Consider the following 13736-nt stretch of genomic DNA (forward strand, 5'->3'; position numbering starts at 1 on the left):
TCATGTGCAGCACACTCCCCCTCAGGCTGCGGAATTTCAGGCTCACTGTATTTAAACTTAGCATTTTGAGAAAACAAAAAATATTTCACTGAGATAAAAGTACAGTAATAAGTGAATGCTTCTAAAATGTATCGCTACTTTTACCATGAATTGGTAGGTCTGCTAGAATTTAATCTTAACTTGAAGCCTCATCAGTAATTCAAAGGTCCAAACTATCACACTTGCATCAGCTATTTTGGCTTCTCAGTAGCTGCAGACACGTCAGAAATGTGCTGCTGTGAAATGCGTGTTGTTCTTTGTTTACCTGCGAGCATCTTGTGTACCGCAGGAGCCACATCGACTTCCGCCAGGTTTTCGTAGGTGGCGGCGTGGTAGAGTTTAACCTGAGCGCTGCTCTGTAGTGCAATCCAAACTCCCAAGCTGGAGCTCACCATACTCGTCACACACCGATTGCTGTCCTGGCCGATCTGGATCATGTGCTGCCATTTAACGGAGAAACACAGAGAAAATATCAGAAATGCGGACTCTGCATTCACACAAGGCTGAAGGGCTCATTTCCTACATGTTTGAAAGCACAGTGCAGGCTACTGGTATCAAAAAATGAGGGGTAAATACTGGCCGGGACACCAGGAGAACTCCCTTGCTCCTCTTCGAATAGTGCCATGGGATCTTTTACATCCACTGCTTAAATGGAGGGAAATCGAGCGGTTTCATTTACTGACATGCGCTCTGACCGGCCCAGTTTCCTGATGTTTGCTGCGCCCAGGCCATGCAGTGCACCTGGGTGCAGACCCAGGAAAATCTTCCCTTGTAAATTTTGAGGCCATTCTGTCACGCCTCAGTGTCACACGTGAACATTTCTGTGCACGCTTAAAAAAGTTAAAAACAAACAAGGAAAGAAAGCCATCATTTCCAATCTACAATCAAAACAAACTTCCCCCAACAATTGAATATATTGTCTAATTCACTTTGGGACTCTGGCAGGAATTAGCCTCTAAATGACCTCAGGATGTTACAGCAATTAGAGCTTATGGCCTTAAATGGACAGGCTAAGCTGCCCTTTAGCAGTAGGATAATACATTATGCGTTACATGGTGTCATGCTCCTGCCCTTATTACACAGCATACCCTTCAGTTTATCTTGAGGAGATTCAGTACAATTACAAAAAATGATTCTGAGGCAGTAATTCCATCTCGGCAAGACAGTCTTAATATGAGTCCTCGAGTCCTTAGCTGATATTTTCTATATTGTAAGTATTCTTTTTTTTTCTATTTCTATTTTCACAATGATGTCACAGAATCATTGAATCTTACCGCCACAGAAGGAGGCCATTCGGCCCATTGTGCCTGTGCTGGCTCTTTGAAAGAGCTGTCCAATTTAGACCCACACCCCAGCTTTCTCCCCATAATCCAGCAAATTAGTCCTCTTCAAATATATGTCCAATTGCCTTTTGAAAGTTCCTATGAGTGGTTCCACCACTCTTTCAGGTACTGCATTCCATATCTGAACAACCCTATGTGTGAAAAAATTCTCCTCATATCCCTCTAGTTCTTTTGCTAATTATTTAAAATCTGTGACCTCCGGTTAACAACCCATTTGCTAGTGGAAACAGTTTCACCCTACTTGCTCTATCAAAACCCCATATCATTTTGAATACCTCTATTAGGTCTCCCCTTAACCTTCTCTGCTCTGAGGAGAACAATCCCAGCTTCTCCAATCTCTCCACATAACTGAAGTCCCTCATATGTGCTATCATCCTGATAAGCCTCCTCTGTACCCTCTCCTAAGCCTTGACATCCTTCCTAAAGTGTGGTGCCCAGAATTGTACAGAATACTCCAGCTGAGGCCTAACCAATGATGTGTAAAGGTTTAGCATGACTTCCTTATTTTTGTATTCAATGCCCCTATTTACAAAGCCAAATATCCCATATGCTTTCTTAACCACCGTATCAACTTGCCCTGTCACCTTCAAAGATTTGTGAATATGCAGCCCCAGGTCCCTCTGCTCTCGCACCCCTCTCAATATAGTATCATTTAGATTATACTGCCTCTCCATGTTGTTCCTCCCAAAGTGCATCTCTTCATACTTATCCTCATTAAATTGCCTCTGTCATGTGCCCATTTCACCAGTCTGTCTATGTCCTCCTGAAGTTTGCTACTATCCTGCTCACTATTTACTACGTTGCCAAGTTTTGTATCATCCGCAAACTTCGAAATTGTACTCCCTACACCCAAGTCCAGGTCATTTATATGTAACAAGAAAAGCAATGGTCCTAGTACCGACCCCTGGGTCGCATCATTTTTATTTTTGCTGTTGTGATCTATCAATCTCGTGAAATTTCCAACAATGCCAAAACAACAAACTCAATACAACGGCACTGCTCCACTGAAAGAATGGTTTTGCCCTTTACACTGCACGAGTTGCTAACTGGCTGGCTGAGATGTCGAGCTCTACCTTCTGACCGCAGCGGATAGCAGCGGGTACTTGTGCTTAATGGACGATCCAGCTGCTGTTCAGCACTCACCTCCTGGCAAAGCGTGGCGGTGTTGATGATGAGAATCCGGTTCTGGCACCCACACCAAAGCTTTCCTGCCACCTGTACCATTTTGGTGACAGGATTGCCTGGCGACCCCAAGCACAATGTGTGTGAGTTCTGCGGATCCCAAAAACTTCCTGCGTGGGGCAAAGCACAGCAAATAATAAAAAACTACTGTGGCGGGGGTGGATTAAAAACTAACATCTGTCTTGACAGGCAGAGGATATATTTAATATTTCTGGTTAATAACCAGTTTTCCTCTGTTCACTATCTTTAGCCCCTATTCAGTGAAGGAGGACGTTAAGGCTGCTTCAGCTCCAGGTGACAGTTTAACATTCGTCGGCATGTCCTATTTCCAGTCCGTCCGCTTTCAAAAAGAGCCAAGATTCTGACAGCAGGAAACCACTTATCAAGTTGATGGAAACCGCATAAAGTCTTTTTTGAATTAAGTTACTGAGATGACAACTTTGTCTTTAGACATATGTAGACACACATCGCAGGATAAAAGAGACTTGCTTATCATGTTTGGTAAAGATCCAATCAGAAGTTTTTAACTTACTGATTTAAGGCCTCAGCGTTTGCAGATATGATTCCTTTTCTAATGAACCCAGTATCTGGTGAAAGTGGGGGTGGGGGTAATTTTGAATTTGTGCGATAGTGTAAAACGGGTGATAGTGAATTGGCAGCCCGCTTTACATCAATCCCGATTTTTATAAAGGTATTGGTGAGGCTGTACCTGGAATACTGCATACAGTTTTGGTGTCCTTACTTAAGAAAAGACATACTTGCTCTCGAGGCAGTACAAAGAAGGTTCACTCGGTTAATCCTGGGGATGAGGGGGTGGACATATGAAGAGAGGTTGAGTAGATTGGGACTCTACTCGTTGGAGTTCAGAAGAATGAGAGGCGATCTTATTGAAACATGTAAGATTGTGAAGGGGCTTGATCGGGTGGATGTGGTAAGGATGTTCCCAAGGATGGGTGAAACTCGAACTAGGGAGCATAATCTTAGAATAAGGGGCTGCTCTTTCAAAACTGAGATGAGGAGAAACTTCTTCACTCAGAGGGTAGTAGGTCTGTGGAATTTGCTGCCCCAGGAAGCTGTGGAAGCTACATCATTAAATAAATTTAAAACAGAAATAGACAGTTTCCTAGAAGTAAAGGGAATTCGGGGTTACGGGGAGCGGGCAGGAAATTGGATATGAAGCTGAGTTCGAATCGGTCAAGGCCCTGTGGGTGGCGGAGCGGGCCCAGGGGCTGAGTGGCCGGGTCCTGCTCCTACTTCTTGTGTTCTTTAGATTTGAGGTTAGGATCCGATCAGCCATGATCTTATTGAATGGCGGAGCAGGCTCGAGGGGCCGATTGGCCTACTCCTGCTCCTATTTCTTATGTTCTTATGCTTGAAAGTGTGCTCGTGCGGATGCCTGCAGAGGATAGGATTGGACCTGGCTGTAGTGCATCCCACAGTTAAATAGCCTTCCAACACTCAGCATCCAGGGTCACACATGAAGAATTACTACTCGGGCATCTGGAGGTCCATTCCATGTATTGATCTCTCTTTGCGTGAAAAAGAGCTTCCTAACATAGGAAAATAGCAACATAGGAACAGGAGTAGGCCATTCAGCCCCTTGAACTTGATCTGCCATTCAGAGGGCTGCTGACGCTTAAGGAACCAGACCCTTGAGTAAGTCAGTGCATTCAGGAGGAGGGGCAATTTTATTTACCTTTTTCTGTAAATTTCAGATGCTTACAATAATCAAGGAGAGACAACAACAACTTGCATTTATATAGTGCCTTTAACATAATAAAATACAGACCCAAGGCACTGCACAGGAACGCTATCAAACAAAATTTGAGACTGAGCCACATTGGAGATATTAGGACAGGTGACCAAAAGTTTGGTCAAAGAGGTAGGTTTTAAGGGGTGTCTTAAAGGAGGAGAGAGAGATAGAGAGGTTTAGGGAGGGAATTCCAGAGCTTAGAGCCTAGGCAGCTGAAGGCACGGCCACCAATGGTGGAGTGATGAAAATTGGGAATGCACAAGAGGCCAGAATTGGAGGAGTGCAGAGATCTCGGAGTGTTGTAGGGCTGGAGGAGGTTACAGACATAGGGAAGGGTGAGGCCATGGAGGGATTTAAAAACAAGGATAAGAATTTTAAAATCGAGGCCGGACCGGGAGCCAATGTAGGTCAGCGAGCACAGGGGTGATGGGTGAACGGGACTTGGTGCAAGTTAGGATATGGGCAGCAGAATTTTGAATGAGCTCAAGTTTACAGAGGGTGCAAGGTGTGAGGCCGGCCAAGAGAACCTTGGAATAGTCAAGTATAGAGGTAACAAAAGCATGGATGAGGGTTTCAGCAGCAGATGAGCTGATGCAGGGGTAAATACAAACACAGATTATTTCTGACTCTAAAGACTCCTCCAGACAAACACCTGCCGTCTTGTCACAGTTTTCATTTTAGTGGAGTGTTAACACTGCATTCACCAGTTTGTAGTTGTTTAATGAATCGAATATGTGCCCCTAAACAAACCTGCATCTCTTTGGTAGACCATCAGCTCGCCATTTGCCAGTGACACAAAAACCTTGTTGTCGAGGTATCTGTCAGGGAAGGAAAAGAAGTACGCTCAGAAATACTGACATATCCTAAGACACCTTAAATCCAAGACTACCTGAGTCCCTTTGCACAAATGGCTGTTTATGGTCCCTTTAGAGTATGAAGATTTTTTTTAACATTTCCTCCCAACTTTCTTCTACATATAAGAGTAGCAATAGCAGCATTTACTAGTGAGTCCCATGATTTGCTGAAGTTATTTTAATGCTTGTGAGTCACACAGGAAATGAAGCTATATATAGATTTCACACATGAATCCTGAGCATTGAGAAAACGTCTGCAAATTATGGGATTTGAAAGTGAATCGTGAGTATTGACAACACTGCAACATACTAATTTCTTATTTATTTATGACCTCTTCCTTTCTATTTAGAGGGGATATCTAGGGGGTGTAATTTGTATTTAAAGTACTAGGTCTATATGAAAAGATATACTCACAACTATATTTGCTACCTTTAAAAAAAACATCAGAATTCCCTGCCCTGTTATTTCCAGTCTCCCTTGCTCCAAAGCCCTTCTCTTAACATCACTGTACTTCTGTGCCCAGGATCATTGGCTGCTCACAAATATGGGAATTAGTGTCATCTCAATGGGGGATGCAACTTCAGACTGACCAAGAAGGCAGTCCAAATACCAGGGAAATTGCTGCTACATTCCACAGGGATAAACCTCTAGTGGTCAAAAAATCTTGCACCTCACCAACAAGACTTCCTTTGAGATATATACACACCCGATAATTTTGATGCAAGTATTCTTTGTGTAACTAACCAAACACTTTGACACTGAGAATCAATCACTTTCCAAATATATCATTTTAAATTGCAAATACAACTGAGACAGTTAATGACCCTTGAAGGGAACGGGCAGCTTAAAATCTTTAGCCCTTTCCAACTTCAAACATCTCAGGTGTTTTTTTTCTCTGTCAGAGATGTCGATGCCCCAGTTTGACTGTTGTAGGTGTGATGAGATTGGTTTTGAGTAGGTTACTAATAAGAGTGCCTCAACTCATCCACAAAACCACCGAGGCCAGGAAATTTCTAGGGGCTTATCCTACTCTGCTGCCGTAACTTATGTGCATAAACAGGGTTTATGGTGAACCTCCGCTGAAGTTATGGTGGCAGAGCAGGAGAAGTCCTGAGGATATTCCCAATGAAAGAGGAGTCTAATTCACTGCCAATTGCCATTCTGTGGATTCCCAGAATCCAATCGCTGCCCCGTACAGCTGGAGTGCTCACAAGCTCCAGTCCTCTCAAAGTGCAATGGCTGAATCACTACATCCTGATATCTTCGGTGGAGCAATCCATGCCCTTCAATGGGTCAATAATAATCTTCCTTCCTTCAAGTCCTGAAACACACAAGCCTTGATTTTCTAATCTACTGTTAAAATAACTCCAATTGGAAAATCCAGGCTAGAGTTTTGTCCTGTCTCTTGCAGGTCTAATCAACACTCATCTTTTTCTAACTCCACTCTTATTCATTCTTTATCTATTGACATTCTTAGTCTCACTATCTACTCTACTTTCAAAAGGAACTACATATCTCCTCCATTCCTAAAGCTGACTTCAAGAAGCCTGGTTTCCTCTTTTGTGCCAAACACTTCTTTTCGCCCCAACAATTGTTAACTTTCTATAAAGACTTCTAGCTCTTGAGTACTGCTCCCATATCTGGACAGACTCGTTTAGCACCTCTCTCAAATTCAACACATTATAAGAAAAGGTTTTTTGTGTGATTGGTGATCCGTCTTTTACTTTTAGGCTTTAACCTCATTCTCCTTCATGACCTTTTTTGGCCTTTCTCTATTTTATCATATTACTGCTATCTGTGCTTCTCTAAATTTTCCCATCTTGTACTCTCTAAGTTCCAAACAAGCTGTACTAGATGCTCATCCTCATCCCTACATCCTCGCAGTATTTAAATCAAGACATCACACAGTATCTAACTCATTCTTTCCCAGGACCTCAAAACTGGGGAACTCCTAATTTTCATCAGTCTTTCCTTTTTTCTATAATCTCCAGGCTTTTAAAACCTAAGCTCGTCATCAACTGATCATTACTTCCTGCTTTACCTCACCGTCATTTTTTACTCTTCTCAATCTTTAGTGGTGCCCAGAACTATGGGCTGTGCCCTTAACCTGGCTTCTCAATTAAAACAAAATCGGGGCCATGCAGAGTGTGGTGCTCCACTCATCCCCCATCCTCTGTCCCAGCTGATTATGACATTAGAAATGGGAAACTAAGACTGGAGCTGCAATGGGGAAGAGCAACAGCTCAGAAGCTTCATTAAAGGATGGGTTACAAATAAATGTAAAGCATTGCATTTGCACTTACAGGATGCACATGACAGCTGCAGAGTGTTGCATCTTCATACTGTTCTTCCGGTTACGGATGTTATCAGACGACTGATAGACATGAATGCTGAAAGAAAAACAGTTTGCTTGAGAGAAAAGGAGGTCCAACATTACCGAGCTCACAGAAAATTGTGAACACTTCACACAGCACTATCTTCATTGGCTTGTTGCAATACCGAAATCTTGCCCAGTGTTATCTAGAGTTCCTGTTTCTGGTGTTTATTATTTTCCATTTGGTATTTTAGTTCACTTTCAGTCAGACTCACCTAATCAGAGCTTTACTGAGACTTTTCTAGTTGAAATAATGACTCCCAAGTTTAAGAACATAAGAAATAGGAGCAGGAGTAGGCCATATGACCCCTCGAGCCTGCTCCACCATTCAATACGATCATGGCTGATCTTCGACCTCAACTCCACTTTCCTGCCCGATCCCCTTATCCCTTGATTCACCTAGCGTCCAAAAATCTATCCATCTCAGCCTTGAATATATTCAACGGCTTAGCATCCATAGCCCCCTTGGGTAGAGAATTCCAACAATTCACAACCATCTGAGTGAAGAAATTCCTCCTCATCTCAGTCTTAAATGGCCGACCCCTTATCCTGAGATTATGTCCCCTAGTTCTAGACTCTCCAGCCAGGGGGAACAACCTCTCAGCATCTACCCTGTCAAGCCCTCTCAGAATCTTATATGTTTCAATGAAATCACCTCTCTTTCTTCTAAACTCCAGACAGTATAGACCCTTTCTACTCAATTGAGCTAGCATCAACTGCTGTTTGCAGAAGAGGTTCCAAACTTCTACCACCCTTTTTCTCCTCATAGGACAATCCTCTCATTCCAAAAATCCATCTAGTGAACCTTCATTGCACTGCCTCTAAGGCAATTATATCCTTCCTTAGATAAGGATACCAAAACTGTACACAGTACCCCAGGTGAGGTTTCACCAAAGCCCTGTACAACTGTAGTAAGACTTCCTTACTCTCGTACTCCAACCCCCTTGCAATAAAGGCCAACATGCCATTTGCCTTCCTAATTGCTTGCTGTACCTGCATGTTAACTTTCTGTGTTTTGTGTACAAGGACACCCAAATCCCTATGAGCACCATCATTTAATAGCTTCTCACTGTTTAAAAAATATTTTGCTTTTCTATTCTTCCTACCAAAGTGAATAACCTCACATTTCCCCACATTATACTCCATCTGCCACCTTCTTGCCCATTCACGTAACCTGTCCATATCCCTTTGCAGACTCTTTGCGTCCTCTTCACAGCTTACTTTCCCGCCTGTTCCTCACCTATCAGTACTGCTGTTTTCTCCTTGGCTAACTAGACCCAGCTCTATTTCCCATACGTTGTGCTGCTCACAAACATGTCTATGGATGTTGTTTATATGGACTTCCAGAAGAAGCCCATGGAATCGAACGAAAATTGCTGACCTGGTTAGGAAATTGGTTGAGCGGCAGGAGACTGAGAGTAGGGATAATGGGCAGGTACTCAAATTGGCAGGATGTGACTGGTGGTGTCCCACAGGGATCTGTGTTGGGGCCTCAACTATTCACTGCATTTATTGATGACTTAGATGACGGGATAGAGAGCCACATATCCAAGTTTGTCGATGACACAAAGATAGGCAGCAATGTAAGCAGTGTAGATGGGAGCATAAAATTACAGAGAGATATTAATAGATTAAGTGAATGGGCAAAACTGTGGCAAATGGATTTCAATGTCGGCAAGTGTGATGTCATCTACTTCGTACCTAAAAAGGATCGATCAGAGTACTTTCTAAATGGTGAAAAGCTCGAAACAATGGCAGTCCAAAGAGACTTAAGGGTCCATGTACACAGATCATTAAAATGTCATGGACAGGTACAGAAAATAATCAAAAAGGCTAACGGAATGCTTGCCTTTATATCTAGAGGACTAGAATACAATGGGGTAGAAGTTATGCTACATCTATACATAGTCCTGGTTAGACCACACCTGGAGTACTGTCGTCAGTTCTGGGCACCGCACCTTAGGAAGGATATATTGGCCCTTGGAGGGAGTGCAGCGTAGATTTACTAGAATGATACCTGGACTTCAAGGGTTAAATTACGAGCAGAGATTACACAAACTAGAGTTGTATTCCCTAGAAGATTAAGGGGTGATTTGATTGAAATTTTCAAGATATTAAAGGAAATTGATACGGTAGATAGAGAAACTATTTCTGCTGGTTGGGAAGTCAAGGACTAGGGGACATAGCCTAAAAATTAGAGCCAGGACTTTCAGGAGTGAAGTTAGGAAACATTTCTACATGCAAAGGGTGGTAGAAGTTTGGAACCTCTTCTGCAAACAGCAGTTGATGCTAGCTCAATTGCTAATTTTAAATCTGAGATTGATAGATTTTTGTTAACCAAAGGTATTAAGGGCTATGGGGCTATGGCGGGTATATGGAGTTAGACCACAGATTAACCATGCTCTCATTGAATGGCGCAACAGGCTCGAGGGGCTAAATGGCCTACTCCTGTTCCTATGTTTCTAACTGCTTATCATATCAACTGATAGCTCTTTCTCTCTGCTCTCAATTCCAAGATTTTGCACAGAAATCCTGTGCTCCCTAAGCTGGGGGAAGGATCCAAACGGAAGGAAGTATCATTACTATTGAACTAGTTCCATTTGAGCCACATTGCAGCGCCTTCGAGTGGTTTGGAGAAACACAGGCCACATAATTTTTGTGGTTTCTGTCTGTTGAGGTTTTATCAGTTTACCCTAAAAAGCTATAATTAAGTTTTATGGGGAAGATTTCCTCTTGTGTCCTATGTGTAATAAAATCCTAAACCTGTTTAAAATTCTCTCTATATTCAAATATGTTACATTGTTGTAATATTCAATTTGGCCACTTGATGGCTTTGTGTGCAACTTCAGAGCAGCTCCACAAAGCCACGAACGGCTGAGATTGGGTACAATGATGGATGTGGCTGTAGAAGTTACAGCAGCATCCAGAGACTCGTGCTACAATAATTACAGCAAGACGGGAGGATCTTCTGTTAGTAAAAGGACAGCTGAGCTAACTTTAATGAGTACTTGTGTCTCACAGGATTGCTAACCCTTTGGGATTGTCCTGGAATCTCCAGGAATTAAAGATTAATCTCCAGGACACTACTGCAAGCAATCTGGGAGAAAAATCAATAGGGCTTTAAAAAAATTGTGCGTTTTTTTTTCATTTTCTTTGAACACTTTTGTTTATTAGTTATAAAAATATTGGGGATGGGTAAAAAAAGGCTGTTTGACTGACATCACGTGGCTGCAACTAAGGACCCAAACTCTAGCAGCTCAAAACTGGGCATCTACCTATTAATTCTTCCTAAAGTGATTCTGTGTCTGCCCTTTCCTTTATTATCTTCTCTCTCACTTGTGCCTCAATACTGGAGTTTATATATACTGCCACACTGCTTCCTTTTCTACCGATATGTTCTCTTCCACTATGTCTCTGATAACCACTGACTCCATCCCTCTCCCTGACCAATATCTGAGGCTGAACCAGACCATGCGCAAACTTGACGTCCTATTTGACCCTCAGATGAGGTTCCGACCACATATCCGCTCCATCACTAAGGCCACCTACTTCCATCTCCATAACATCGCCCCTCTCCGCCCAGCGTCAGCTCATCTGCTGCTGAAACCCTCACCCATGCCTTTGTTAGCTTTAGACTGGACTATTCCGATGCCCTCCTGGCCGGCCTCCCATCTTCCACCCTCCATAAACTTGAGCTCATCCAAAACTCTGCTGCCCGTATCCTAACTCGCACCAAGTCGTGTTCTCCGATCACCCCTGTGCTCGCTGACCTACACTGGCTCCTGGTCCGAGAACGTCGCGATTCTAAAATTCTCATCCTTATTTTCAAATCTGTCCATGACCTCGCCCCTCCCTATTTCTGTAACATCCTCCAGCCCTACAACCCTCTGAGATCCCTGCGCTCCTCCAATTCTTGCCTTCTGCGCATTCATGATTTTAATTGCTCCAGCATTGGCGTCCATGCCTTCAGCTGCCTAGGCCCGAGGCTCTGGAATTCCCTCTCCAAACCTCTCCGCCTCGCCACCTCTCTCTCCTCCTTTAAGACGCTCCTTAAAACCTACCTCTTTGACCAAGCTTTTGGTCACCTGTCCTAATATCTCCTTATGTGGCTCGGTGTCAAATTTTGTTTGAAAATCGTTCCTTTGAAGCACCTTGGGAAGTTTTACGATATTAAAGGTGCTATATAAATGCAAGTTGTTGTTTTTGTTGATACTAATGATGTCCCATGTATCAACCCCAGCAAGACCAGCAATCACACATCTTATCTGTTAGACTTCTTGCATTAATGCAAGCACAGCTGCAATGCGTTTTAGCTTTCAAGTTTACTTTATTAACATTTTTACTTCATTAAGCTCCCACCATTGGTATTAGACTTATTATCCAACTACTTATTTTGTAGATAGGCATCAATCGTAACCATTTGTGAAGTCCAGAATGGAGTCTGTTGGAAGTAAAAATGTTTTGTTTTGATATAGCTGTTAGTCTTAGTGATGTGACAGGAACACACAAGTTGGATATATACTTGAAAAGGAAGAACTGTCATGGCTACAAGGAGTGGGAATAATTGGATAGTTCTTTCAAAGAGCCAGCACAGGCACAATGGCCTCCTTCTGTCCTGTAAGATTCTATGATTCTATTAAGTTGCACTCTTTGAGGGCATTGATATGGTGAGGGTCAGGAGTCGGTCAAATGGAAGGAGCAAGTGACTCCCATTCCAGCTCCCACTGCCCCCTCCCGCCACCGATTCTAGTTCAACTCCCACTGTTTTCACACCAGCCCCAGCTCCTAATGCTCTCTCCCACCTGATTTCTATCCAAACTCCAGTGCTAACCCACACCCGACACCAGTCCCAGCTTTGTGCCATTTAATCCCTGACTTTAATACCAACTCCCACTGTTCTCTACTGCTGGACTCCGAACTTCACTCCTGGGTTCCTGCAGTTCTTTCTTTCCCGATTGCCAACTTCAGTCCCAGCTCCCACTTACCGGTTCCTCGCAAGTTTTTTGTAGCAATGTTAGGATTTGTCATGGGATATCACACTGCGAGAAATCAGTAACTGTAACCACAAGGAACAACTAACAAAAACAAAAAAATTCTCATCTTTCTAAGAGTAAAATCATAAAGAACTGCTCTAACTGGGGAGGCAGGAGTGTTGCTTTCCTAATTCAGCTTGGCCCGGCACTTAGATTACTCCATGCATTTTCCTTGCTTTAAATTTTACCCAATGACTTCTCCAAATGAAAAGTCACCACTTACCAGCCATCTTCTGTTCCGAGCCACATTGAGCTTTGGTTGGCCTCAGGATCAATACTCAGAAGTTCCTCCAGGCTTGCTCTGGTGAAGGACCCTCGACTAGAACGCCTCATTGCCCGTCCATCCATAGGACTGTCACTGTTCCTCGTTTGACATAACGTGTTGGAGTTGGCAACGAAATCAGACTCTGGTTCCTCTTCAGAACTTGTTGTTTCTGTTGCAAAGTCCTTTGAGCTTGACATCTCTTCATCTGGGAAAGAAACATTGTTATGGATTGATTGGCTGTGTTTTGGGTGGGAAGGTGAAGGGTGAGTTAGCCAAATTGACATTTTCCACTTGTATTAGCTGTCCTTTTCGCACATGGTAGGACATTATTTTTGTGCATGTTCCAATATTACATCATCATTTCATCACCAATCTAATTTTTGCATGTTTGGAAAGGTGTCTAGGTTCACAGATAGAATTCACGGCACAGAAACAGGCCATTCGGCCCAACTGGTCCAGGCCGGTGTTTTTGCTCCATATGAGCCTCCTCTCACCCCTCTTCGTCTAACCTTATCAGCAAAACCTTCTATTCCTTTCTCCCACATGTGCTTATCTAGCTTACCCTTTAATGTGTCTATGTTGTTCGCCTCAACTATTCTATGTGGTAGCGAGTTCCACATTCTAACCACATGGTTACAATCAGCACACTTTGCTTTTCCCCTTTAAATTGCTCGTCAGTTGATCACTGAAAGTTACATCACTCTAATTTGGGAAGTTTCCTACCATCAACTTGCAATTCCAACTATAACAAGACACCTAGAAGGCATTTTATTCCACCTGCTAGGCCAAATTAACAATGAAAGAAAGAAAGACTTGCATTTATATAGCCCCTTTCACAACCTCAGGACATCCCAAAGCACTTTACAGCCATGAAGTGCTTTTGAAGTGTAGT

The 13736-nt window shown here is 43.0% G+C and overlaps 1 protein-coding gene across 1 annotated transcript in view; it reads right to left on the minus strand.

Annotated features, from left to right (window-relative positions):
* LOC137322793 (rho guanine nucleotide exchange factor 17-like) overlaps positions 1-13736 on the minus strand; it is a 395934-nt gene that overhangs the window by 14684 nt on the left and 367514 nt on the right. Inside the window, exons 15-19 of the mRNA XM_067985863.1 lie at positions 12803-13049; positions 7476-7562; positions 5068-5135; positions 2526-2674; positions 305-479 (exon numbers count right to left, since the gene is read on the minus strand). Coding sequence (XP_067841964.1) covers positions 305-479; positions 2526-2674; positions 5068-5135; positions 7476-7562; positions 12803-13049 — 726 coding nt within the window. The remainder of the gene's footprint in view (positions 1-304; positions 480-2525; positions 2675-5067; positions 5136-7475; positions 7563-12802; positions 13050-13736) is intronic.

This window comes from Heptranchias perlo, chromosome 6, assembly GCF_035084215.1.
Source record: "Heptranchias perlo isolate sHepPer1 chromosome 6, sHepPer1.hap1, whole genome shotgun sequence".
Classification (NCBI taxonomy): Eukaryota; Metazoa; Chordata; class Chondrichthyes; order Hexanchiformes; family Hexanchidae; genus Heptranchias; species Heptranchias perlo.